Source organism: Rattus norvegicus, chromosome 2 (assembly GCF_021556685.1).
Source record: "Rattus norvegicus strain SHRSP/BbbUtx chromosome 2, alternate assembly SHRSP_T2T, whole genome shotgun sequence".
NCBI lineage: Eukaryota > Metazoa > Chordata > Mammalia > Rodentia > Muridae > Rattus > Rattus norvegicus.
The window spans coordinates 187,392,501-187,420,355 of NC_141535.1; the positions used below are offsets into that span (position 1 = coordinate 187,392,501).

Genomic DNA, 27,855 nt, shown 5'->3' on the forward strand with positions numbered 1-27,855 from the left:
GAGAACTGCTTGGAGAGTGAACACAACTCTTCTGGAATTTTTCTAGCAGAATTTCTGACTTTTGTTGGAGAACCTAAGAATTTTGTCTAGCAAGTTTTTTACTTTAGTCAGAAAACCCATGAGCTACCTAGAGAGTTTTTAGAATCTTTTCTAGCAAGAGAACTGTCTCAAGCAGAGAGACCTGTCTTGAGAGAGAACGGTCTCAAGTAGAAAGCTATCTTGCGTGGACTACAGAGCCAAGAGACTATAGAGATCTGTCTAGGGAGCCATCTTGAGCAAACTACAAAACTGTCAGCTTGTACCCATAATTGTCTTTCAGTCATTCTTTGCCACTCCTAAACACACCTTCCTCAGGATCCCAACTAAGCCAAGGCTGGTCCTTAGCAATTATTAAAGTTGTAATCCCACAATTCAACTTTATTTTGGTATTGGGAGGGAGTTTAGTAGTATAAACCTTCCTCTGAGGAGTTCCCTTTCATATTCCATTTTATCTCCACCCAGAAATTGGGCCACAAACACATGCTAAGGTACTTTGCTTTGCTGTGATCTGCCTGTCTGAGTCGCTTTGAGGTTGGAAGCTGCAGCCTCCAGTTAATACCTCAAAGTGACACGGGGGTGGGGGATATGGGGATGGTGGTGGTAATAGGGAAAGTAGCCTTTGCTCTGTCTCAGCAAGAATTAAACAGCTCTAAGTTGAAGTCTGGGAGCAAAGGGGAGTGGCATTTATCTCTGCCCTTTGTTCTCAGAGCGTTATGTTCACATGGCAAAATGATCATTACAAGTCTGCACATAAATTCATTCAACCATTGAATAAGAAGTCATAACAGAGAATACCTATGTGCATATAAACTAGGAGCAATTATCTGGCCTAACTTTCGCCATTTGTTACTAGCTTATAGGGTCATGGAAAGTTTAAGACTGTAACTAAGCCATCCTTGAAATTTTGTTTAGCTAAACCCAGTCAACATCTTATCTCCTGATTTTGCACCTGGGGTCCTGTGGTGTATATATATCTTCTGTATGACCTTTGGTTAATGGTTTGTGTAGCCTCTTGGAATGTGCCCTAAGTTTTAGAAGTCTGTTGCTATTTCAGAAGCAATTACACAGTTCTGTTATAAAAGGGACTCGAATGACTTTGTTTCCTGTAGTCATTATGAACAATGGTAAACCTTGCATGCTAGATGTTTCTTCAGAATCAACACTATTTGTCTTTGCATAATGTCTGAGTCTGGGGTCTTCCTTCAGTGAGTTTTCAGATCCTTACACCTACCCATAGGCTCTTCTGGTTCTGTATACAGCATTGAAGCTTCCTGGGTAGGTGAAGCTACTGATCCAGAAGTCTGCACCCATACAACTAAGGTAGATTCTGTCTATTCATATACATATCAACATTAATAGTGAGCATACTTATACTGAATTAAGTCCAGACTGCTTTAGTAACAAAAGGTACTATCTAACAATATCTAATACTATTAACTTTCTCTAAAGAGTATAGAGAAGTATGAAGGCATAGACCCTGTGATGTGGATGACCTGGTGAGACACCAATGCCTTGGGTGCAGAGAGGCAAATTTTTGGCTGTGGTAGCATGTGGTCTGGGGGAAAGTCAGGGCATACCTGATGTGGGACACAGAGGAGAATCCTGCTTCCTCAATTTGAGCCTTTAGCTCCTTGAGTTCTGCCTCAGCTTTTCTCTTCTCCTCTAAGTGCTGGTGGATTTCAGCCCTCAGGTGGAGCATTTCCTCCTGAAGATGCCTGTTACCATCCTCTCCTACTGGGGAAGGGGGCTGAAGACATGTGTTCTGGGTCTCCATGGTGGTCAGGCTTTTCTCCAAAGACACCTTGATGAGCTGAAAGAGAATCAGGGTTTCAAGAAGTTAGGTCACTGGAGTTCACTCAAGAACACAAGCAAGGGCAGCTCCTAATGGAAACAAAGACAAAATGGAATGGTCTCTTGTTCAAGTCAGTCATAAGAGGCCCGGGAGGGAGGGACACATGTAGTGAGTAGGAAAGACTTCTTATAGGAAGAAGAGAATCAAGAGGTGGTTAGAAGCACGCGCGCGCGCGCGCGCACACACACACACACACACACACACACACACACACACACACACACACCCTGAATGCAAACAAATGGGGATTAACTTGATCTGACAGTTGTCAATTCTACAGTGCTTCTCTTCATAGGGTTGGAGTACCCTGATAGTCTGCCTCTATGTCAAGGCACTTTAATGACCCTAGAACATGGGCTCCTTGACTGTGAAGATCATGGCCCAAGATGCCAGGATTTGATGGCTAAGCCCCTGCCTGAAACTCAGATTCCAATGAGGAGATGAAGACTCAGGGTTCTAAGGAGGCAGCCAGCAGCCAGTCCCAGAATAAAGGTCATGGGGCTACAGGCAGGGCAAAGCAAGGCTAATTTTACCAACAGTAGGAGAACCACACTCTACAGTCACTGAGGAGTTGAGGGAAGCCACCCCACTGGGCACCCATTTTTCTTTTTCCATTATCACCTTTATGCCATGCTGTCAGCTAAATTCTCTCTATAAATCTAAGCATGACAGAAGAAAACACAGTGGAAAATTTCACAATGCCTTTCTTCATAAGGATCCTCTTGATGTCACTCTGAAATGTTTCATTCAAAACCGACCTTAGGGTGCTTTTCCCCAAGTGGGAAGTTGTGAGTGTTTAGACTTTCTTATCATACACATGGAACTTATCTCTAGGTGATTCCTACACCTTTAAGAGGGTGTTAGAACGACTCAAAATCTGGGTGTGGTGCTACACAGTATTTGACTATTTTGGTGTAAGGTCTTCCTCCTCCTTCCCTCCTTGTCTTTTGCCTTACAGCTTGTATTGGCTTCACTCTCACTAGTACCCAGGCTGAATTTTTGACTCTCCTGGCTCATCCTCCCAGGGCTAGGTTTGCAAGCAGGTGCCATGGCACGAATCTCAACAGACCTTCCCCGTCACTCTGACCTCTCGTTCCTCTAAGGGACAGTATTTGGAGGTTACACTCAACTTCAGGCCAGTCTCGACTCCTACTCTCTACTGCCCCTACAGTAATTTCTGTTTTCTTTTTATCTCTCTCAATATTGTGAGTCATGTTTATCACTTATAAATTTATTCTGGTTATACAGAATCATACTCCAATTACAAAACCATTAAAATAGGTAATGTGCATCTCTGTAAACCGTGTGGTGGTCACCTGACTAATGATGACTCATATAATTAATTATGTTTTATGCATTCATTTAGGTCACCAACATATCCAACAGACTAGGACCCAGAACAAGGTATATGGGTCAGTGATTGATAGAGCAGCTTGGGTGGTCCCAAAGCTATAGTGACCTTTGCTAGTCCTCTTAACAAAGCTAGGTCATATTTATGCTGCAGGTTTCTGGTAGCGATCATACATATCATACTTGTAATGCTATCTAGGGCCATAGCAATTGAAATTGCCAGGTGATATGCAGCCATGTAGAAGAGAGTCACAGATGTAGCTAGAGGCATTCAGTCCCATCTGGGCTATCTGTGTCCTGTTGTGTCCAGACTATAGACAATATCCGTCTCTAAGATTGCTGCCAAGTGTAGTCAGCTGATGCCTTCTCTCCATGTACCACCCAGAGTTTGTAAAAAAAAAAAAAAAAGGATTAGGTGTTGGGCAGGACACTTTTGAAGGCTTATTATCATAGCTTTCCTTACACTGAATAGTCAAATACTGGTTTGTGTGGTGAGGGGTGGCCCATGCCTCTAATTACAGCACTTGGGAGACTGAAGTAGGAGAACTGGAAGCAAGGCTACCCTGGGCTACACAGTGAGGCCTTTCAAAGGTCCCCAAAATAATGAACAGGTAAGTAAAAATGAATGAGTAAACTTTGTAATCCTACCTCTCTATATAAACTATTTGCAACAACCATAACAAAAATCACCATTAGACTTGAATAGGGACAAAATAATCACTCTTTTCTTAACCTTATGCTTGAAAATAGTGTCCAGCTTTAATGAGGCCTATCCATTAATAAAACACCTCCCTGTGTGTGTATTTTATTGATTTCAGCATACCTGTTTTCTTTTAAAGGAAAACATTTTGGTTCATGAAATATGGATGCCAGATGGACCTTAAGGCTCATCTGGTCTGATTTCTCATTTTAAAATAAGAAAACAAATCATCGCAATGATTTATAGACCCAGAGGTGTCCAATATTATGATATGGCAATATGACATATTATAATCTACAAATCTGCATGGCTGCATTCACAGCTATTCTGGGGCATATGGGGCCACAGGCTGAATGCATCAGGTAGAGACCTGGTCATTGTCCAGCCTAATTGGAGTTTTCATAGTTCTGAAAGAAACATTTTTGTTTATTTGTTATACTAACTTCATAATTTAGAATAAATATATGAAACGTGAATTGGGATCGAGGCTCTTTATTAGCTTTTACAAACATCTATGAAAAGCAAGTATCACCATTCTTTTCCTCAAATAAAACCCAGTGTGTGTGATACCAGTGTGACGCCTCTGGGTCCGATTTTAAATTATACTCCTCTTCGTGGCTTTTTGTATCGCCTAACCCCCTTGTGCCATCGCTTCTCTAGAATTTAACCTTTTGAATATTTCATAGACCTACTTCAGATCTGCACTTTTGCTTGAACGGAGCTGCTTGGCTTTTACCTTCTCACTTCATATTCCTCACGTTTCATGTGTCTCAATTTTCAGACAATATTAAAGATATTAAGAAGCCATCATTTCTCAAGTCAGGGTTGGTCATCATTAGGAAAATAAGAAGCACAACCACAAGGAGCTCTCACCTCATGTGTATCAGAATGTTGTTGTGTGTTTTATAAGAAAGACAACATGCAGGAGGCTCTGGGCTCTCTCCTCAGAAACACACACACACACACACACACACACACACACACACACACACACGAATAAGGAAAGAAGAGTAAGAAAGAGCACTCATTCATTATTAGGAAGATTAAAAAAAAAAAAAGCACTAGACAGAACTACTCTGAGGCCCAGGCTCTCTACTTCTGGGTGTACTTCCAAAGGCGCTGAGTCAGCATGTGAGTTGATTTGGGCACGCCCACTCCAACACTATTCACAGATGCTACAACATGGACCCAACAGGGTGTCTATGAATTCATGAGCAAAGGAAAATTAGTTAATCTGTAAAAGAGGGAATATCCTGTTATTTGCTTAAATCTGGAGAACATCAGGCTGTTGTGGTAATTTCTTACCCTGATAAGCCCATATCAAAACACACACAGCCCAGTTATTATGTTTGTAAGCTGTGTCTGGATTGGGCAGATCTCTCCCTGCACTAATTTATCCCCAGCTATGAGACCCCCTGCTACCTGCAGCTTCTCTAGGCCCTGTGGCTGTGCTCCATATTGGCTTCCACCTCCTCTTTCTCATCCCCTTTCCTCCTCTCGCTTCTCTGAGACCTCCAGTTCCACCTTTCCCTTCCACTGCCCAATGACAGGCTCCAGCCTTTATTGGACCAGTTAGAATGGGCAGAAGGTTCACAGGAGACCGCCTGAGTACTTGATCTACCCCTCTTGAGGAAGCAGAATTAACATCAGAATACAAACAGCACAGGGCAACCCGCAACACTAGGCTCACAGAGAACAAAGACCCCCATCTTCCTTAGGTGACTTACACACTTACACATGGGATCTAACACAGCTGAGCCAACCGGAGCAGAAAGAAGAACGGTTGGTGGTGACCAGAGTTTGGTGTGGGGAGGAGGAGGAAGTCACAAGGCTTCATCCCGACAGAAGGAATGGGCTTTGACATCAATTGTTCAACATGGTAACCAGAGTTAGCATTAAGCATGTTTTAAGATAACTAAGTAAATTTCAATATCTCACCATAAAAAATAAATGTACACGAGTGCACATTGTACTTGATTACACTTGTAGTGATTAACTCGGCTTAATTATTTCACTATATATCTGTATATCAAATCATTACATTGTACTCTGTGTATTTAATTATGATTTGATGATAAAATATTACTACTCTAAAACAGCTTTTCTGTTCGGGTTTAGTTTCCTGTGCTCTTTGCTTGTGGACTTGACTTCTGATGAGTTTTTCCCTGCATTGCGAATGTTCAAATGAACCGCAATGGCTGACTTCTCTCCAGTGTCCTTTGTGGCATCTCCTAGGCACTTTTTGAGGCAGGAATTTTGTGAGTAATATATCTAGGGAAGCCGACTATCGTGGCCAGGCTTTCTGAGGTAGCTGACTTCCTAGAAATGAGGAAACAAACTTGACTTTCTTTGACTTTTGCCCAGGAACACACAGCGGCTGTGTTTGTTAGGGAAAGTGCGCAGAGCTAAGTTAAGAGGGAGTGGAGCCAACAATGAAGTTTATCTCCCAAGTATACAATAAGAAAGAGTTCAGATGGGGTTGGGGATTTAGCTCAGTGGTAGAGCCCTGGGTTCGGTCCCCAGCTCCGAAAAAAAGAAAAGAAAAAAAAAAAAAAAGAAAGAGTTCAGAGGCTAATCTTAGAAGAACCATTTCCCTGGAAACAAGCAAACGAATCTTTAGAATCTGGACACACGGTGGTTATGGCAAAGCAAGCTTTATTTAATTGATAACAGGAGAGTCACAACTCAAACCACAGAAAAGATGAACTGAACTCACAAGCAGCTTCATATACAATGTCGTACACCAAGGCTCTTCCTACTCAAAGCTGGAAATCAGTTTTCAAGAAAAGGTGATAGGAAGAAAATGGTGCTTACTCCAAAGATTCCTCATCCAGTGGGTATACTTGTCTACTAAGAATAAAGCCCTGATCTGAAGGTTTGCTAACCTACAATCACACTGAGCACTTCCTACGCCAAGTACCAAGACAAGAACTGTGATGCCCAGAGCAAACGTCTACTCCAGGATGCGTGTAGAAGGTACTGACCTTCTCAAAGTAGAGTCGGGTCATCTTGGTGTGAGGCTGTAGGAAAGGAGACTGGGGAAGAAAGGGCTTTACAAACCAGTTTTCCTGCAAGGCTTGAGCAGCAGGAGTAGTTAGAGCACAGCACCGAATCTAATGGTGGTCATCAGGGTCTTCTGTTTATTTAACCTGACGCTACAGCTGCTATAACCATTGTGTCCGGCCAACATCCCAATCCGTTTTAGAGTAGACTTCTGCCCGTCCTGTGTATTCTCTCACCCAAAGGTCCTTGATGAAATCAGGGAGGGAGGGGCAAAGACGTCTGTGCACCTGGGCAGCGGTATGTGTAATTAAAACTGTAGCAGATTAGTCAGTGAGGAGGACTCAGAAGAAGCAAACTGAGAAGAGCAGCTAAAGCAAAATGTTCCAGAGAGGAGTAAAGGGTTGTCATGGCTACAGCAACAGAACGGAGATCTTGATAGAAAGTAAAGAAACTTGTGATGATGTCTGATGTGCCAGACAAACTTGGGTCCTCAGGAGCCCCTAAGGATACCAGATCCTATTCAGTCAGGGTCTGTGGGCACTTGGCCTCTTCCTGTCAGCTTAATGGAGGTCTCCTTTTTTTCTCACACAGAAAATGTACAGGCAGACCCCTAAGCCTCGTTTCCCCTACAAGTGTTCCTAGTGGCCCCAAGGAAGATAGCACTAGGAAAGTCCAGCTTCTTTCTAGCAATGGTCCTCATCGCTGCAACAACTTAAGAGCCACAGGCATTTAGATGTGACAGTTAAATGTCACCAGGCGGGGGAGAAACACTCAGTTTCATGATCACTAAAGATGACTTAGGTTCTGAGATCCAGGATGTTCAGTCTTGGCCTTGAGACCTTACACTTTCTCTGATGGTGGGCCAGTGCCAAATTCTGAGGCTTGGCAGGGCTGGCTACTGGGTTGCCTGTCAGAAGACAGAGCAAAGCTCTCTTCTATTTCACTGAGAAAGATCCCTGTCACGGAGGCCCTCTGATCCTCTGGGAGTTTCTCAGCCAGCACTCTCATCAGGCAGGCTCGAGGCTTTGCTGTTCCCCCAGACAGCTCTTCAATGCCTCCCCGTTTTCTGCTTCATCGTTTGCCCATAAAAGCCAAAGAGGGGAAGCATCCACTGTCTTGTGAGTGAAAATTCTTCTGCAGCTAAAGCTACAGACGGTAAACAGGGACAAAGGTGGGTAGGGAGGGGTAAGAAGCAGATATGAGAAATGGGGGTAGTAAAAACAAATAGTCTGAACAGAGAAAGAGCGAGGGAGAACGGGGAGCAGAACGGGGAGCGGGTTACATAAAAGATGTCCTCTCACTCCCAGCGCACTAAGGCTGGAGGTGAGAATCAGATCCGAGACTGTGCCTTCCACCCTGGAAACCCTCACACCTGACACCGACTTACTTGCTGGTGGCTGTTGTGTGCAGCCTCCTCCTCAATGCTGTCTGTGAACTGTGTGCTTGTATCTTCAGTCTCATCGCCTGCAGTAGCACCTGGAAGAAAGTCCAGAAGAGAAAGGTGACTCCTTCACAGATGGCTGACAGACGGACGGCAGGTACAATTACACACTTTGCCGTCTACCTCTGATTTCTTCCGTTCTTTGTGCTCTTGGCCCTCCAGTGGAAGGGAAGACTGAGCCAAGCCTTCTATGTCATCATTACTTTCTTTCTAATACTAAGGGTAAACCTCGAAAGAAACTCACTTTGGCTATCCAGCTATACTTCGGAAGCCTTTAGAGTAACTCTTTCCTAGTTCAATGAATTTTTCTCCATTCTGCTTACAGAGTAATGTCCTCATAACATGGCCAGACATCACTAACTTTTCTTCCACCATTGACTGATGAGCAGGGCCCTTATTTCCTGAGATCTGGGCAGCCCCTCTCCTCTCACACTCCTCCACTGTTGGGATGGGGTCTGTGTGTGCATAGGGTGATGTTATCTCTGAGGAAGTCATCTCTGGGGTTCTGCATCTCACAGAGGTCCAGATCAGGATGTGAGGCACAGGGTGACCCGGGGGCTTTCTAATTCCTTCCTCTAACCACCCCTCCACAGCACTCACACACACACTCTCTCTCTGTGCTAACATCCGTTGCCTGGAAGATTCTCTGCATTGCTCTGCTCAAACACTATAAAGTCTCATTCATTCATTCATTCATCGTCCAATGATGTGCTGGTTTCCCTAGAGTACAAGCGCCTATATCCTGCTGCAAAGGACAAGAAGCTGCAGTTAGAGGTCTGGGCAAAGATCCAGGCTGGGCAAGACAGACTACACTGAGGATGACATTGTTCTGTATCTACACTGCTTTAGACAGAAGATTGTGGTCAGGAGTTTATATTTAAATGGCCACGTGTAGCTAGTAGATACCATACAGGATGGTACCAACATGTAGTGTTTATTCCTTTTAAAATTGATTATAATAAAAGATCATCGATGAAATTCCATATTAAGAACTGTGACCCACATTACTGATTCCCTCCCTCAGAACATCAAAGAATATCTACTGTGATAGTTTTGTATCTCATGGAGTTTGCCAAATTAGGGAACATTAAGATCTAGTTCTCTCCCACCTCCGCAACCAACCTGTTAAAATCCTCTTTTATCTCTACTGAGTGACCTGGGCCACTCAAAGAGACTCTGTGGTTAGTCTAAGATTACAAAGCTGGTTCTGGCTAGATTTGGGTTAGTCAATCAAGTGTCTGGACTCAGGATGGCAGATCTCAGTTTCTTATAGTGACAAATCTGATTGCTTCTTTCATGACCAAAGATCTCCATCCTGAGCTCAGTCAGATCCTCAGAGATGAAATGTGAACACGAAGGATGCTGTCCACAGCTAGAACGGCTGTACTTCTTACCTTTCTCAGGAAGCCCGAACTACTGCACACCAAGCAGAAAGTGAGCATTTCATATCTACCTTCCAATTCTTAGAGCCTGCAAGTCTGTGTGAGTGCATTTGCCATGACCTTCTCATCTCATCAGTGGACTACGGTTAAGGGGTAAATGTGCAATTCTAAGAGCATAAAAGGTTCCCAGGCTTCACTGTGAACTCTGCTTTCACAGGAGAGCAGGACTCTGTCTGCCACCAACCAGGAGGCAGCTCTCCCACCCGGCATCTTTAGAGACCCCCTGCAGTCAGCGTACAGCAAGATCATCCAACTACTTCTTTAAATGGCAGAACCAGCTCCCGAGGTCCTGGTAAACAGAGGTGACTGACATCTTCCCTAAGCCTGAGTTGCTTCAGGAACCCACTACAACCCGAATGCCACACCATTGACATCTGTGTCATATTTAGGAAAATTTGTCCCCGTCCCACAGTCAACATGGCATTTCTCCCCCTGCCAAGAAAATGAATTTTGCCACTCACTGACAGATCTGGAAAGCAACTTTGCTCATTGTCTCCCTATAGAACTAGAAAATGACTCTGAGAGGGCAAGACAGCTCTGTGACATCAGCACTCTCATGGCAGTCTTGCTGTGCTGTGCTGTGCTGTGCTGTGCTGTTCTGTGCTGTGGTTGTCTCTGTGCTGAGTCATATCCCTAAGTCATCCTGCACCAGGTTCCAGGAGGAAGATAGGGGAACTTTTAGCTGCTAGAACCATATTTTGGCTACTCCTCTTTAAACCAGTGGGATGGGACAGGGTGCCTTGTTTTTGGCTTCATCAGAAATCTGATACAGATAAAAGAAAAATATGCCTGGGCTAGAGAGATGACTCAGTGGTTAAAAGCACTGACTGCTCTTCCAGAGGTCCTGAGTTCAAATCCCAGCAACCACATGGTGGCTCACAACCATCTGTAATGGGATCCAATGCCCTCTTCTGGCCTGTAGGTGTATATGTAGATAGGGCATTCAAACACATAAAATAATTAATCTTTTTTTTTAAAGAAAAGAGAAAAATATGCCCACTCATCCCAACCCTCTACTACATGGAGGTTTTGTTTTTACCTTAGTGGAGCTTAATTAGTTACTCTGCTCTTTGCTGAAACTAAAAATGCTGAAAATGTGTTTGAGAATAAAGCCAAAACCCGAAAGAAAATAGAGTAAAATGCGTGTGTTGTCTCACACAAGCTCCTATTTAGACGTGGTCATTAGACATTATTCTTTCTGTTATGATTTCAATTTTTTAATGGGTGGAATTATTTTAGGGCTGCCATGTGGCTCAGCGTTAAGAGTCCTTGCCTAGTGAAGCCATTCACTGGCTTGATGCCCACCTCCACATAAAACCAGGCCTGGTGGCACACACCTGTTACCCCAGTACCTGGAAGGGGGGAGCAGGAGCGTCAGGAGGTGTAGGTTTTCCTCAGCTGTACAGTTTGTTTGAGGCCAGTGAGACCCTACCCTCACTCCCTGCCTCCAAGACAAAGAGAAAAGAATGTTTTAGAAAGGAATCCCTTTTTCAAGAGTTTTACAAGGCAACTGAAGACTCCCTTCATAACTATCTTGGGCTAGTTGAACATTTTAGTTTAAGTGGAAGATACCAACGCTTTCAGAACTGACCGTCTGCTCATGTTTGGTAATGTATGAGATTCCTTGAGAGCTAATGGCCTGCCCATTTCCAATAGCCTTGCTTCTTTGAGCCGAAGTTTTACATGTCAGCACACACACGTGACAAATGTCATCGCTCTCATATTCAAGCCCTCAGTGGACATTCTCAGTGTGCTTCTTAGACATTCCTAGGCTCCAAAGCACACAGAATGGAGGCAATACCACGCTCTTCATGGGTACTTATTTGTTTTCTACCAGCAGTATGATTTTACAAAGTATGCAGACATAAAGCAAGGCTTTAAAGTTAACACCTTCAGTGTCACTGAAAGTTAAGCAGTCTGCAAGCACAAGGTGTTCTCACCAGTGAGGCGGAGACTCACTCTTCTGTGGTATTTTTAAATTGAGGATGGCATAGTGACTAAGAATGTGGACTCGGGTGCCAGTCTATCTGTTGGAACCTGCTTTTGCCTCTGGTTATGCGACTTTAATTAGGGTTAGAAGTTGCTATCTGTTCCAGGCAGCTCTTGTCAACTTGAGACTTCAAAGGGTTTGCTGATGCTGTTTGCTCGGTACACTGTGTAATCACTGGGCCTTATCCTTAGACAGTGTCGTTTTGCTCTTGCTGGTGAACTGAAGTGATCCTTGGGCCGAGAGGTCGAGGGCTAGCAAGGCTGGAGGACATAACCTAACTAAACCTGGGCAGCAGGGCTAAGAGGTAGCCCTGATGTTACTGATTCTACCTGCATGCCTTTCTTTCTGAATTGCTGCTTCATAAGATGTGTGGGAAAGCCTAGGCTGTCAGAAATCCAGGGTGATCCCTTTGGAAAAGCTGCCATTGTCAACATCAAATTAGTGCCACTATGAAATGCCACTATGCATGAATAAGCTTCATAGGAAACTTTATGCATTTTCCTTTTAGCTCTTAGTCATGTGAAAACTGGGTAGGGCCAAGGCGTTCTCCCCAAATTCCACTCTATGGTCATTATCTCCCTTAAGTTATTTATTCCCACAGTAACTTCAAACATGGCTGGGTCATGTGTAACTTATTCTGAAAATGAATTTGAAGAGTTGAAGCTCACAGTCAGTGTAAGTGTGTAAGGCCACTCCTTCCTCAAGGAGCCAGCATGGCCCTCCCTGGTCCACCTCACTTTTGCTCCCAGGCAGTCTGCCTTGCGCTCATTATTGGAAAACTCACATTTTCACATCACAGATGAGGTCTTGCAGGCTCAGTACCATGATGCTGCATGAGAATCAAAGATGAAATTCTCTATAAAGCTTCTCCTGCATCCATCCCCTTCCATACTGTGTTGATGTCAAGATTCTTACACTTCTCCTTAGCTTCTGCTGACTTTTTTTTTTTTTTTTTTGGACAGATTCTGGTCTTGGTAAATTAGTAACAGAGCTCTATTCCCAGCAGCCAAGCCTCTTTATGATGTACCTCTGTCTTTCAAATGTGTGTTTCCTAAGAGGGTTGTCCAGAGTGAATATTACCAAGAAGCTGTGTTCAATGACCGAAAAGCCAATAATAATCAAATGACTACCCAGGGTACAGAGCCTCAGTAGGACTCCCCTGTCTACTTTTCCAGCAGGTTGTTTATTCAATGTCTCACCTATCTTAAAGTCCCAGGCCATGCATAAATGAGGGCCATCCTGATAAGACATGTCGAGTCTCTATCTTATAAAGTGACTATCCTGTCAAGGACTCCTCCATTGGTGGTGTCTTTTCTTCAAGGAACAGAAGAAGCATGCTCTTGGAGGGACATTAAAAGATGGCACTACAGCAACTAGTTCTCTGCGTTTGCTACTTCTCTTCAGCAAGGAGAGCGAGAACAGATTTTTAAGACTTAACAAAGCCCCAACGCACTGCTGCAGAAGAGTGCAAGGTTGGGTTTTGTTTGTTTCGATTTCTTTACACAAATTCCTTTCCTCTTCTTTAAACAAACATGCATGTGTGGGGTCTGGTTCTGACTTGGAAATTTAGTACAATGATCAACAGACTGACTCCTAAAGAGCTTTCCCTATCATTTCTCACAAATCTTTAAGAACGAAACCAAATAGCTTCTGTTGGCCTTTGATTCTTTCATTGGATCAGTTACAAGTTTCGGTGTCTCAACTAATCTAGCTGATGTCCTAACACATACAAAAGAGTGCAGGTTCCACAGCACAGCTGTTTACTGTTTACCAGCACAGTTACATGAAGGATGGGCTTTGAGTAGGCTTACCCTGGAGAGGAAAGCCCTGGAGATAACTGAGTGCCCAGTGATCACGTCACATCCTTCATCTGATGTTGCTAACCACCTTCTCCCAACAGCCCCCCAGAATCTCACGTGATAAAAGCGAGTAACATTGCTTTTTATTGTTAAATGGTACCTCAGACATTGAAATGCATGGCCTAGAGAACACACCTGTCTACATATGGTCTCCTAAAGCTCAAGGTTGAGCAGGAAATCTCAGCTGCAGGTATACTCTCAGCCACTAATGGCAAATCTACCTGTCTCTGCCAAGTCTAGGGAACAGGGCTCATGTGTCTAACACTCCTCAGACTCACTTAGATAAAACATTCTGTGATACTGTTGGACAGCCTATTTTATTTTTCCAACTTTAGCACAAGGAGGGCAGATAATAGTTAATAATTATTAATTATACATATAAAAGTTAATAATTTCAGGAATTTTATTTTAAACAATGAGAAGGGAAAAAAAACAAGTGTATCACTTTGTAAATTGAATTACTCTTACCTGAAGTCTGGTAAGACCTTGGCTATGAAGTTTTTGATTTCCCTTCCATGTCTCACTCTCTGCTGCCGGTAAATTCCAATGCTAAGTTTTATTTGGAGAACTCATCCTGGCTTGTGTGATTATACAGAAAAAACTAAGGACTTACCTTCTGCCACTGCTCAGGGGCATACAGGTCTTGCGTTCATTTTCTAACTACAATGGGATGCTTCAATTAAACCATTGTTGCAAATGGCAATAGAGACTTCAGTCCGCAAGCCAGAATGTGGTGAGATCTGAAACTCTTACCCTAGAGAAGTCATTGCCATGTTCGACCTACTTGTGCACCTTTGCTTTTACTACTTGACTGCCACGGACGGACTTTGTTTCCAGGTGCTTTCTTTTCCTAGAGTATAAATGGGTCTAGGCTACCAAAAGGAGAAGAAATGTTTGCTGAGCTTCAGCTGAAGAGAAATGAGGAAATGTGTGCTTGAGTCTCTAAACAGGAGACTCTTAACTCCATTTGTCCTGTGACAGTATTTGAGTCACAACATGGCTTTCCCTGCCAGCGAACCTGCTAAATACAACTAAGACCCTTGTTGAAGAGACAGCTGAGGGTTGGGGGAGTTCCGAATGTGAAAACTTGGTGACTCTCGCCTATAAAAAGATCATGAGAATAGAGATTTCTCACAGGAGTTTTGAGTAGGTAGGTCTAGTTTTTTAGAACGGTGGCATCCAGAGGAATGTCTGAGCAAGAGATCGGAGTTTTGCAGTGACAGCTTAAGAAAAGCGAACTTGGCTTAATGGTCAGGCGCTTCAGCCAGCCAATCAAATGCTACTTCTGAGAAGGAGGCAGGTGTCAGCGCAGTGTGACCTATCCTTCTCTTCCTGACCATGACACTCCAGTGTGCAGATTAGGACGGAGAGAGCTGAGTCAGTTTTCTTAAACTATTTTCATGCTGACCCTAGCCCTCACTGCCTAGAGACTGCCCAGAGCTAAACACAGTGCTTCTCTGCTCAGAAGCCATGCACGTGAGAACTCTAAGTCCACTCTACCAAAACCCTCCTAAGGAGACTCTCTCTGAAGGTGGGTTTTGATTTCCTTTACCCTTAAGAGGTCTCCTTCTGTAGATCATAGAGCTGAAAATGTTTTAAACTGTAAACAAGGATAATGAACTTTCCCTATGATTAGCAGCACTAAAAGTTTGCTGCTGTCTATCCCTGAACAGAGGGATGTGGGTATGGAGACGGATGAGGCAGACGTGGGGGGAATGAAAAGCAAGCATGCAGCATGCCAAAGCGGAGAGGACATAGTCCTTTCCAGAGGTCATAACGGCTGAGTTGCTGAGGACGGGATGTCAGGAGACGCTGAATGCTAGAAGCCCACCAATTGGTTTCAACAATATCAACAGCCTGCAGCAGAGGCAGCTCGGTGGTGCAGCACTTGCCCAGCACAAAGCTCTGGGTTCTGTCTCCCAAAGTCAGACACAGCAAGAAGAGGGAGTTTAGAGAGAGCATGACAAAAAGACTTACATTTTATTCCTTAATGCATCTTCTTATAAGCCACTTTCAACCCCATAGTTCTAGAAACTAGACTCATCTACTTGACCCCTTTACAACCGTCTGCAGTATTTCCCTCTGTTTATAAATATGAGATAAATGAAACCTATCAATAATGGATTTGTTTTTAAAGTGCTATGGTTCTAATTAAACAAGGCTAAGGGAAGAATCTACTTCATTATTTTTCTTTCAAGAAATTTCCTATTGGAGCACAAACTTCTCTAAGAACTTGATGCTTTAAATCTAAGTTTATTGTGACATTAAAAAAATCCAGACAAAGGCAGACAAATTCAGCTAACATGGTCCACACTCCTACAGAGCAATGAAGATTATAGCATGCTAAATCCAATTATGTGGTAGGAATGACATGTAGAATCACAGTACCGTCCACCCGTGGCTCACACAGTTCAATTCATCAGAACTGTGCTCAGTAGCCAGGTGTCGAATTATTGCACAAGCTTGCGGGCCCAGCACGTTCCCTCCAGGCAGCGAGGTCTCCTGCCTCATTCTAGCATCAGGACCAGAAAGTCAGTACCAGATTTTACAGTCACATTTATGGAATCCATAACAAACTTAATTTACTTGTCTACCAACCTACTCTCGTTAGAGGTCGGCAGATGCACTAATTGGTAACCTTCATTATTATACTCACTGTGAACCCCTAGGACCCTAGAGTACCTACAGTTGAAACTTAATAGCAGCTTTGCAGAACTTTGTTGTCTCTGGTAAAGTTGAGTAAACACATTTCCTAATTGCCTTGTATTGACCTTACAGGCTTGTCCTTAATTGATTGACATGTCTATAGCTCAACTCTATCATCCTCTTCCTTGTTAGTTACATAAAGTTTTGTTCAGGCAGGCCTTAAAGCATCTTAGCCTGGATGTTCTGCGACTGAGAACATCGGATGGTTCTGCTCAGACCTCCTCTACTGTTATATTAAATAATTCCTCTTGCCGCTAAAGGCTGTTAAAACCGTAATAGCATATCTACTATAGGAAGGCCAAGACTATCAATCTGTGAACTACTTCATCAGAAGATTTCAAAGTGCTTCTCTGCTATTTTCTTTCCGTCCACTTCAGATGGACGAATACTCATCTGCTAAAGACACAGCTGAGGTTACAGAATCTTGAGTAGAATTTAGAATGCAACACATGCCATGTCAACACATGGATGTAATGTGCCGTGCCAAAAAAGGGGGTGGGGAGGAAAGGAAAACTCAGTCTAGCTTAGGAAGGGGACTCAGTCTTTCTCCGGGTCTGGAAAAGCCTGAACCTTACACCCTTCAGCAATAGGAAAAAGTAAGATTCTGGTGCAGAATCCACAGCCCTTGCAAGTAACCTGTTACTTTTCATAGTCTTTTTTTTTTTTTTTTTTTTTGGTTCTTTTTTTCGGAGCTGGGGACCGAACTACTTTTCATATTCTTGACATTTAAGATGCTAGAAATGAAATCTTCAGTGCCCTTTCTCTATCTTGTCCCAAGGAAGCAGACACTTACATGTGGACCTCTGAGGCCTCCTTCTGAGTGACCTGAACACGACAGTATCTCTCATCAACTTCTTACTCCACTATGAAGAAACACTTCCACCAAGAAGTAGAGGATGCCACCTGGTTCACCTCCAAATGAGCATCCAGGAATTATACTTTCCTGTGATCTTGGGATACCAGAAAATTGCACTTGAGGGGGTTGCTGACAGCTAGGGGTAGCAGCCACGCCTCTAATCCCAGCACCCAGAAAGTAGAAGTGGGCTCATCTCTGTGAGTTCAAAGCTAGTCTGGTCTATACAATGCATTCTAGGCCAGCCACAGTGAGATCCTGTCTCAAAAAACAAATAAATACCAAAAGACAAAACCAAAATTAAAAAAAAAATGGAGGGTGGGAAATATCACATAGAAGATGATCATTTGAATTCTGATTTGGGAACCTGTTTTTAAAGTCATGTTCTGACTAAAGGCCATGCCTGCGGCTTGAAGAAAACCTAGTCCAGTGAAGAGCGTGAGCTGTACTGACTTTCATGGACTGGAGCGTGCTGTCCACTGATGAGCTTTCATCTAGACACTCAACTCTGAAGCGGCCTTCGAGGGCAGACTTTACTAAGACACTTATGGCCTCTGCTCCTGAGCCCCGCCCATGTCCTCCTGCCTAGTTCTTATCTTTAGTAGGGTTATACCACTCCCCAAAGCCACTCTCACGGATTCTCACTCTCTCTCCCTAAACCTAAACTCATACTTTATTTCTTTATTTGATTAAAAATTGCTTTCAGAGAGCAGGATTCCACTGGATGGCAAAAATAATACACACACATGCATTTGATGACATGACATGGGGCATGTGGCATGGGTGGTGAGATGGGGATAAACTTTATTGGCCCATGGGGTAAAGGAGTGAGGACAGGCCAGGGAGAAGAGCGGTGTGAATGGGAAATTAAAATGGAATGACTTAAGATGTGCAGTGTGCTTCATGACCTCGTTAACTAAGAGCCAGGTCTGTGCAGGGAAGAAAGGAAGTATGGCTGCTTCCTTTGCTGCTCCTGACGGCGGGCCTATCGTTACCGTTAGTGAGTCACACTGGGTCTGTGAGGCCACACACAACTCTCTCTGGTTAGTACAAGCAGGGTCTCCTCCGGGGCTGCGGTGTGACCCGCAGTGCTCAGAAGGCATGCTTGTGACGACCTCGCACACTCCCCAGCTCCCCACCTCCAATGGCGGCCAGGGTCTCCAGCCTGCTTAAGCGCTCCAGGCTTCTTCCAAGAACTTCTTCTAGTCGACTGCGTAACACCTGGGCCCCTTCCAGTTCCACCTGCAGAGTTCGGTCTCTCTCAGAGCTGATTGCCATGCCACATGGAAGGAAAACGGTTAGCCATCACTATAGAGTCCATTCACTTCCACAGAGCCACCTTTGTCACTATGAGATGTCCTAAGGTAACTTAGTCTCCAGGCCACGATAAGTGAACGAATGTACGAGCTAAACAAGGCCTGCACCTTTCTATAAAGCTTGTCTTTTTATCTAGATTCTGGGCCACCTGCACACAAAAATAAGAGACATTTCATTATGTGACTGAGAGTTTTAGACTGAAAAATGAAAAACCCAAGGAAAATTAAATGTCAGCTGAGGGCTGGGGCCTGTTCTGTTGACGGTAGCTCACAGACATTGCTGAGAGCCCAGTTCCAAGGACGAGCAGCATTCCAGGTGCTCAGTGACACCCTCCCCCTGCTTTCATTTTCCTGAGGTGGAAATAAAACATTTCTAAAGCCCAATGAGAAATTAGGGAAAACTGAGTAGAAACTTTAAAAACTATTGAAGGAACGAACAAGGCCAGGAAGGAGGCTAGAAAATATCCTGAAGGCGCTCTGAAAGGAGCCATAGAGATACAGTATGCATAAGGCAAAACGGAGAAGTGTCAGAAAATATGGTTCTCAGGGCGCTTACGGTGTCTCTGGGTGGAGTCACCACAGCACACACAGTCCCTTCAGTCATTAAGCTGGTGTTAGTGCGCTGACAGCCTCACTGCTGCAGCAGAGCAGGCTTTAGCAGGACATGGACAGAAACGGGAAGGCACCCACGGAGCATCCTCTCTATGTGAGGCACTCTTCAAGACCCCTGACCTGTCTTCTTGGCTAATCTCTGCAGTAGTAATGGGAAAATCTATTTCTAATTTAGGATGTAGACGCTAAGGCTCAGGCCAATCAACACAAATCACAAGTAGTAGCGTCCTTTCGTTCTCCCTTTAGTACTTTAAACGTAGGTACTTAATAAAAAAGAGAAGGAGGAGAAAGAATGAAAGTTGAAAGTAAGCGAGCCAGGCAGCTCTCTCTTACGTCTCTGGTTGGGCATGGAACTTGACCAGGCTGCTGTAGAGCTGCCGCTCAGCTTGCAGGGCCTCGTTGAGCCGACTCCGTTCATCCACTAGTCCTTCTAACATCAGCAGCAACTACGGAAGGAAGAGACAGGCAGCAATGTGGAAATGGCAAAACAAGCCCTGAAGCACCGTGAGTCCCGAGAGACAAAACATGGTATGTCAGCAGATGCTGTGACCAACTGTCATTGTGACTACTTTGTCTTTCTACAGTTTTTGAATTAATATTATACCCATTATTGTTCTACATCTTAAAAACTATTAGTCAATTTCAAACATGAGTGAGGAGAGAGAGGGAGGGAGGAGAGAGGTAGGGAGGAGGGAGAGACAGAGAGAGAGAGGGTGCAGAACCACTGGAAGGAGTTAAGCCGCAGGGCGGGGGTGAAGGAAGGCATGGACGAGCAAGAGGGAAGCAGTGAGAGCTTGGTATGGTTTCCAGTCTTCGCTCAGTAGTTACTGAGCATCCCCACATCATCACACGCACTGTTCTAGTTTTGGGGAGAGCTTAGGAAAGACATTCACCACCCAGAGGCAGGTGCCACTGTAAACCATAAGCCATGCCGAAGGCTACTGTGGGAACGTGTAACAAGCAGAGCTGTTAGTGCCAGACTGGCATGGGTGAGTGTTGAGACAGAGTCTGCCAGGCGCAGCTGAGGTGGACTTTCTGGAGAACCTGGAACTGAGAAGGTTAGACATGGGGTAGAAGCTACAGAGGAACAGTGACCTACCTGTTGTCTCCTGTTCCCTGACTCTTCCTGACCCTGGGGTTCTACCTACCTGTTGTCTCCTGTTCTCTGACCCTTCCTGACCCTGGGGTTCCACTGAAGCAACTTTTTCCCGAAGAAGTAAGACCTCTTGGGTCAGGCGCTCCATGGCTGGCATATCTTCAGGGTCAACCAGTTGCATTTGCAGGTCCTAGAAGAAACACAAGCCAATGTAAAAAAACTGTAATAACGTTACTCACAGAGCAGTGAGGGACAGATCTTTCTGCTCTTTTCAAGGCCAAAGGATTCAATATGTTCCCATCTTGTGGGAAGCTGCCCTATAGACAGCTGAGTTACAAACTAGTCTAGTGGTTTTAAAACAGCTTTGAGAGACCTTTATGAGGTCTTCTTTTATCTGTATGTTCCTGGTCAGGGACTCCAAGTCAGCAGCCTGCACCTGCAGCTCTTCCTCTTGCACAGCCATCATGGACTGCAGGGCAGACAATTCTATCTGTGGAGAGAGGAAAAACCGGCATGAGAGGCAGATGCTTTCTCTTGTAGTACTAGGCAATTAGCTAGTACTACAAGAGAAAACTGGAGAATAGTGCTGTGGGTCAAATCAATAAAGCATGAGTGTGGGACAAAAGAAACAAGCACCTTTAATAATGTCTTCTATTACTGTAACAGCTTTAGTTAATGGCTTCACTGGGATATTTAGAAATTGGTTACAACCAGCAGAAGCAAGAAGAAATGGAGTTTGTTATGTAAAGGTTCTGCTAACACAAGAAAACATGGCAGATTTACAAAGCCTGCATTTATACCCTTTAATGAGTTACTAAGGTATTAAGGAGCTGCAGCTACTGACATCATCAGGGATCACCAAACCACACGCCTCCCTGTGCAGAGCATGCAGCCAGTATGAAGAAACCTCACCACCCATTACACTGCAGGCACTAAGCTCTCTGTTGCATTCCCTTCCCCCAAATGACAGACGTGATAACGGAGCTCAGTAAACCCCATGGTGACAACCGTCCCTGCTAACATTCACTGTACGCTTACTATGTTCCAGGCATATCTGCATTACCTGCATGTGGTCCCCTCGACACACCTACTGATCTGAACCCCTCTAGTCCATTCCTACTTCAGTACCTGCCGCTTGACTGCAGCGTACCTGGCTCTGTGCTGAGCAGGAGCCTTTGCTCCTACTACTCTGCCAGCCTGCAGTATCTTTCCCTGGCTGTGGTCTCTCAGGTGCCAGGCTGCTCAAGAAGCGTTGGGACCCTCACCTAAGGTGATCCTTATGTATGTTACTTTTCCCTTGTCACTTACTACAGTGTTACCTTATATATACATTAAATTAAATTACCTTACAATCTATAACTACAACATTTAAGTTATTCATTTGTTTAGTGTCTGGTATCATCCTAGAGGAATTAATTACACAGATGCCCTTCTGCTTCCCTCAGGGCAAGCTGCCTGTGACTGGATAGGTCAATTCCAGTAACTCAGGAATACTTGGTGCTGGCAGCAAGTCTGCATCTAACACTTTATGTCAATGATACAGTTGATAAAATATCTGTCAGTGATTTTTCTGAACTAAGGAATGGAGATGTGTATGATAACTATTGGGCCCCCTTCAGTGATTACTACGATTACATATCTCAGTATTTGCACTGTTAAAGAAAACAACAGGACTGGGGTGAAGGTGCAGTGGGTAGAGCACTGGTTGCTCTCCCACATGACCCAGGTTTGGTTCCCAGCACCCTCGTGGCAGCTTTCAACCATTTGTATCTCCAGTCTCTGGGAAGCTGATGCCCTCTCCTGCCTTCTGCAGGTCCAGGCACACATGTGGTATACAAACATACATGGGGAAAAGTACCCATATAAATAAAGTAAAAAAAATTAAAATTAATAAGAAAAAGGAAATGATCCACAGAAGGAAGAAGTACTGAGGCCCTCAGACAGAGGGACATGGCTTCAAGTCCTAGCAAGCTGCCAACAGGGTTCTTATTGAAGCCTAGTTCCCTCATCTGTGGTGAGAGTGTTTTCAGGGCCGCGGAGGACTATAGAAAACGTCTTTAAAACTCTTGGCATGTGGCAGTGAAGTCAGTGACTGATGGCTCGGTTGCTATCCCCAAAGAGTAAGGGGTGTCCACAGACAGTGGAAAGCCCATGTGGCTGTTGGCAAACGCCCAGTGTTAGAGGGAATATGGAATGGTCTGGGCTCAGAAGGAAGTGGTTGATTAACGACACATAAAGTTGAGCAATAGGAAGTATTTACTCAAAATACCATTCACAGTCCCTGCTTTTTATGACCCTCAAAATAGGCCAGAAGCAAAAAGGACGTTATGCTAGATTGGGAATGCACAAGGAGAAGAGGAATGGTGTGTGGGAGCCACAGTGCCACACGCAAATCTCACAGAACCAGAGCAGGAAGGGCAACTAGGGGATTCTTGAAGCAGTAATTCTAAAATACTACATGCTCATGTCTTCAAAAATGAGTTATATAATATAAATCTGTAAGAAAAAAACATGGCAATGAAACTGAGAGACACAATCTGGACAGCAGTGTTATGGTAGAGATTAAGTCATGACAAAATCTGAGAAGCCAAGCTTTCCAGAGTCACCCTAGGGATGCAGGACACCCAGTGACCTAACCTGATTGCTACACATGAGTCTTCAGTTCAGTCTGTCCATCCGTGCAGCACTAAGCTGTCTTCTAAGCAACATCACAGCTGGATATGCAGCTGCTTGTATCAGGAAGACTGAGGATCTCTAAGAAAGTGGTGGGCAACTCCACCACAGGCAGAATCACAAACATTGGGGGGAGGGAGCATCTGCTGGAGGAAATGTCTCCGTAGGCAGTACTGGGGTATTAAGGTTTGAGTCTCAACCTCAAATACGGCATTATGCTGAGCTGCTACATCATATTTAAAATAATTAGCATTTCTATCTTTTTACCCACAATCTAAGGACAACAGCACCTACTTCACATGGAGCTGTGAGTTTGGGCCCTTGAATAGCACCGCACACGAGAAGAATGCCCAGTAGTGGTGCTCGTGCTTACGCACCCCTTGTTTACTGTGTGCAAACTTCACGGGTCCGATGCCATCCTTCCGGGCAAGAGCCATAACCTGTCTGCTGGCACAGAGGCTTTACAATTATTTTATTTGCTTACTGATAGGAAGGATAGACAAAAAGATATGGCGCCTCCCAGGGCCGTGAGAGCATGCTGTTGGGGTGATAAGGGGGCATACAACAATTTCCGTTTCTCTCCAAAGACAAGAAAGGCATACCCTGAATTTGGAGTCGGGCATTAGACGTGGAGAATCACAATGCTTAAAATATAAACCTTTTGAAAGAAAACCTAGGAGTCAGTGAGCTGGCCTCGACTAGCTGGAATCAGAGGCTTACCTGGCTTTCTCTTTCTTTTTTGGCCATGAGCTCAAGCTCCTCCTTGGCATTGCTCAGTTCTTTCTCCAGCCCTGCAACTGTGTCTGAGTCTCCTGAAACGAACACAGCACCAGTTTTAATCACTGAAACACGCAGTGATCTCCACTGCCCCATTTCTGAGCGGCTTACTCTAGAACATACCTTGGCACCTAAGAAAAATGTGTGTAGCCGCTTTAGTCTGTAGTGATATTTGTAATGGAAAACCCATAATCAACCCACATGCTAGAAAGAGCAAACGGAAAAGACCATCATGTGCTCGCCCAGCAGACTACACTTCAAAGCTGAGAAAGAGTGAGGATGAAGCTGGTGAACTTACTCAGATTTCAAGGATATTAAATCTAGATGGGAAAGACTGCATTTACTAGGGGGAGGGAGAAATGACACATCTGTCCATCTAAATCATCCGCTAAATTAAAAAAAAAAAAAAAAACTACACAGGAATAAGGAGAACCCAGAAAGGAAGCTTATCGTCCTCAGGGGCGAGTAGAAATGAGAGAGAAGCAGGGGTGTAAACGTGCCTCCTGGGTATACCTTTTTATATATTTAATTTTGGAAGTTAACAATATTTAATATGTAAGTTGCTTTAACAATGAGTGTGAAAAGAACTAAAAAACTCCACGTTAAGGTTTGGGCAGTTTTTCTTAGAAGTGATGTATGTGTCTCCAGATTTCAGGGGAATCCAAATCATTTTCTGAACTATCATGATGTGTCCTGGCCAAATCTGCTAGACAGCAGGGAGTGCAGGAAAGCCAAGGGACTCCTCCTGAAGCAAACCTGGCACTTACCTAATGTAGACCGGGGTATGCTGGCCTCCTCTCTGGCAGTCAGCGAGGTGCTGTCGTCTCGAGAGGGCATCTGCGTAGAACCCTAAAATTGGAAGGGTTGTGGGGGTCAGAAAGACACAGGGATTCCGATCACGATGGCAGCTTGGACTTGTCTCATGTAGTTTGCAGTTGACATGCCCAAACTGCTACCTCTGAGGTAACAAGGCATGCGGTGGCCATGACTATCAACAGAGGCTAGAGCTCTTACTTGGTCAGTTTGCTCTCCATGGTGGGGGCCTACAGAAGTCGCTCCAGCTGGTTGGTTAGAGATGAATGCCTGAGATGCTGCCATTAATTCCTTCCCCCCTAGATACTGCCGCAGGGCCTGTAATTCCGAGTTTCTTTCCATGAAGGCTTGTACCATTTTTTCTGCAACAGCCTGGTAAGAAGGAGCCACAGTAAATGTTACCAAAGATGATATAGTAAAATAAATAAAATTTACCTTAAAATTTCTTTAAAGATTTATTTGATGTGTGTGGTAAGTGTTTTGCCTGCATGCATGTCTGTGCACCATGTGTGTACAGCGCTCCCCGCATGGAGGCCAGAGAAAGTTCTCCAGAACTGGAGTTAGGGATAAGTGTGAACCACCTGAAGGTTATGGGAACAGACCCAGGTCCTCTGCAAGAGTAGGAAGTGCTCTAACTACTGAGCCATCTCTCCAACAGCCATGTTATTTCTTACAAGCCAACTACTTATTTAAAGAAAAAGAATCTTGTGGGACACTCAGAGACAACTTTCCTCCTGTTTGTAGTTTGTCACAGCAGAACAGTGTCTAGCCCAGGTGAGACATCGGGGAGAGGCTCTCCAAGATCTCTAGCAGCGATGTTGGTGTTAAGGTTTGTGTAGGACTGGCCTGACCAATGGCTACCTTTACTCTAGTCACTTCTTCAGCCTCAGCGGCCTTTTACCCAACAACTGTATGTTTGTGCTCCTGGTCAAGCATCGTGCCCTTCCCTGGCCTTTTCTATCTAAACTGCAATCACACAGGGCAAATGGTACCAACATTCGGTATTGAGTAAGTGCGGGTGATCACAGTGGCTGCACTGTGTGAACACTGCAGTGTGTGAACACTGAGGGACACTGTGTCATTTACCCAAAACTGTTGCATATGAAACAGTGACTGGCTAGACTGTGACCTGATTAGAGTGACCATTTACAACATGTACACATGTGTTACATGCCTTGAACATGTACAGTTTTTGCTTGCCAATTATACTTCAATGATGCTTGAGGGTAGAATGTCATATTTCCACTTTCAAATCCTTTTGCTGTGCTTAACTTTTCCCAATGCACTTCCTGTTTCCTAGTGCATCCCTTATGGGGTACTTTCTCCTCCTCAACAGAATATGTACTTCAGGAGCAGCTTACTGCTAAATCCCAAGGACCCACAGCATCACCAGGCACTCAGTAAAGACTGAGCAACTCTGAACCTCACAAATCACTAAAGCCTAAGCGGTCATGTTGTCAAACTGCCCTCTAAATACTCATATATACACCCACAGATCAGTGCTATGACAGTCCTCACCAGAGAAGCTTCTTAGCACAGCAAGTAGTGGTCAATGCGGAAACTCACAACTGGTCAAGGAGCAGAGAGTAAGTGACCATTCAGTCACAGATAGGACACGACAGGCATACTTCTCCCAAGAACTTACAATAGCCCTTGCTGTCCATACAAGACCCAGACAAGATCAAGCACAGAGAGAGGAGGGGCTTTTGAGACTAGCCCCGAGCTGGGATGCCACTGATTGCTGATGGCTGCTGGGGGAGAAAGGGTAAGATGTCTTTAAGGATACGGCCCCTGGTAGGTTCACTGGGATGGCCTTGTGCCCATAAACATATGGGCGCTAGGAATTAGAATCAGTGGGCTGTTAAAAACAAACAAACAAAGCTGGAAAGATTCAAGGATTCATTTGGGAGGATCTAGGGAAGAGTGAAGGGTGAATATAATAAAAAGATATTATTACATTCTCAAACAGATTACATTTTAATATTTTAGAAAAAGTAGAAAAAAATCTCCCAAAAGAATAAGCAAAAACAAACAAACAAACAAACAAACCCAAAAGAGTGGGCCTGTCAACACTTTATCGCAGATTGGGAAGGGCCTGAGAGCCTGTTGACAGTTAATGGCTACTGGAAGATGAGGTGCCGTTTCTTTGGTGTAGTTATTGGTAAGTTGTCCCCACTCCAGTAATCAATCTCCCACAATTAAACTCAGTAGCCACACACACACACACACACACACACACACACACACACACACAGATGTGAAAATGGGGGGGCCCACTCTGAAAATGTGTGCTGGTGGGAATGGGAGGTGGAGAAGAAGAGAGTAAGGGTGAGGAGACCAAAGTTCATTCTATAAATGGATAAAACTACCGACCAACAGAAAGAGTAAAAGCATCAAACTCGTTTATTCCTAACCCCTCCCTAAGATGACGGCGACACAAGGAAAGCCCCAGAACCTATCTGCGACTGTTAATGCACAGGAATACGTATTCGCTGCCACCGGCGACCTGATCCTGACCTCTGGAACTCAGAAAGGTGGCAGGAGAGAAACTATCCACAAAGGTGTTCTGTGACTTCCATACATGCACCACGGCACATGTGCCCACACATGTGGTGCATACACCCAGGCACACACACAATAGTCCTGTAAACTTCAGGGGTTGAGATAATGAACTGGGACTACATTAGCTAAATTACAGAACGAATTCTCTCTGGGAGGAAACCGACTGTTTAGCCCACATCATAGTTTCTAAATGAGAATTAAAAAGAAAAACAAAAAACCCTTCCATTTTCAGTGTGTAAACTTTTGAGGTATGGATAGAATCACCTGAGAGGTATCAACATCCTGCCAACATTTACTTAATTATTAAAGTCTCCCTGGAAACATAACAGCATAAACAAGGCATGTGGCTAGTGTAACCCTAAGACAGTACTTTGTCCCCGCTCCAGGTGAGCTCTGTGAACCATGTCAGAATCACAGATTCTCAAGCCCCTCCTGTCACTTAATCTCCTTTAAAAAAACAAAACAAAAAAAAAACAAAAAACAAAAAACAATCAGGTCAATCTTTTGCATGGGAAACCAGAAAAGCAGAGCCACAGGAACACCACTGGGGCTGCCACTGAGGTGCAAAGGCTGCATAAAGTCTTCGACCTCCTCGGTGCCAGCACTGGAGAAAAAGATATGCAGGAATCAGGATAAATTGGAAAGTGACCTTAAAAACTGGGTGTGGTAGGCCACGCCTGTAATCCCAGCACATGGGAGGCCTGAGGCGGGCGGTCTGCCAGAGTGAGGCCAGCTCCCCTGTACAGCAAGCTCCAGAGCAGGCTGGGCTAC

The 27,855-nt window shown here is 44.4% G+C and overlaps 1 protein-coding gene and 1 non-coding gene across 52 annotated transcripts in view; one reads left to right on the forward strand and one right to left on the reverse strand.

Annotated features, from left to right (window-relative positions):
* Pde4dip (phosphodiesterase 4D interacting protein) overlaps positions 1-27,855 on the reverse strand; it is a 196,345-nt gene that overhangs the window by 31,964 nt on the left and 136,526 nt on the right. For all 51 annotated transcript variants that reach the window (XR_015668420.1, XR_015668423.1, XR_015668416.1 and 48 more), the window contains 9 exon segments: positions 24,724-24,894; positions 24,477-24,558; positions 23,653-23,744; positions 20,633-20,749; positions 20,312-20,449; positions 19,497-19,609; positions 18,375-18,502; positions 8,332-8,420; positions 1,617-1,849 (listed from right to left, as the gene is read on the reverse strand). Coding sequence is in view for 42 of the 51 variants with exons in the window: in NM_001389233.1 (NP_001376162.1) it covers positions 1,617-1,849; positions 8,332-8,420; positions 18,375-18,502; positions 19,497-19,609; positions 20,312-20,449; positions 20,633-20,749; positions 23,653-23,744; positions 24,477-24,558; positions 24,724-24,894 (1,163 nt within the window). In the remaining 9 variants the exon portion in view is untranslated.
* Positions 15-77, forward strand: LOC147996442 (U7 small nuclear RNA). The gene has a single exon (XR_015679240.1). It is a non-coding gene; the product is annotated as a U7 small nuclear RNA (small nuclear RNA).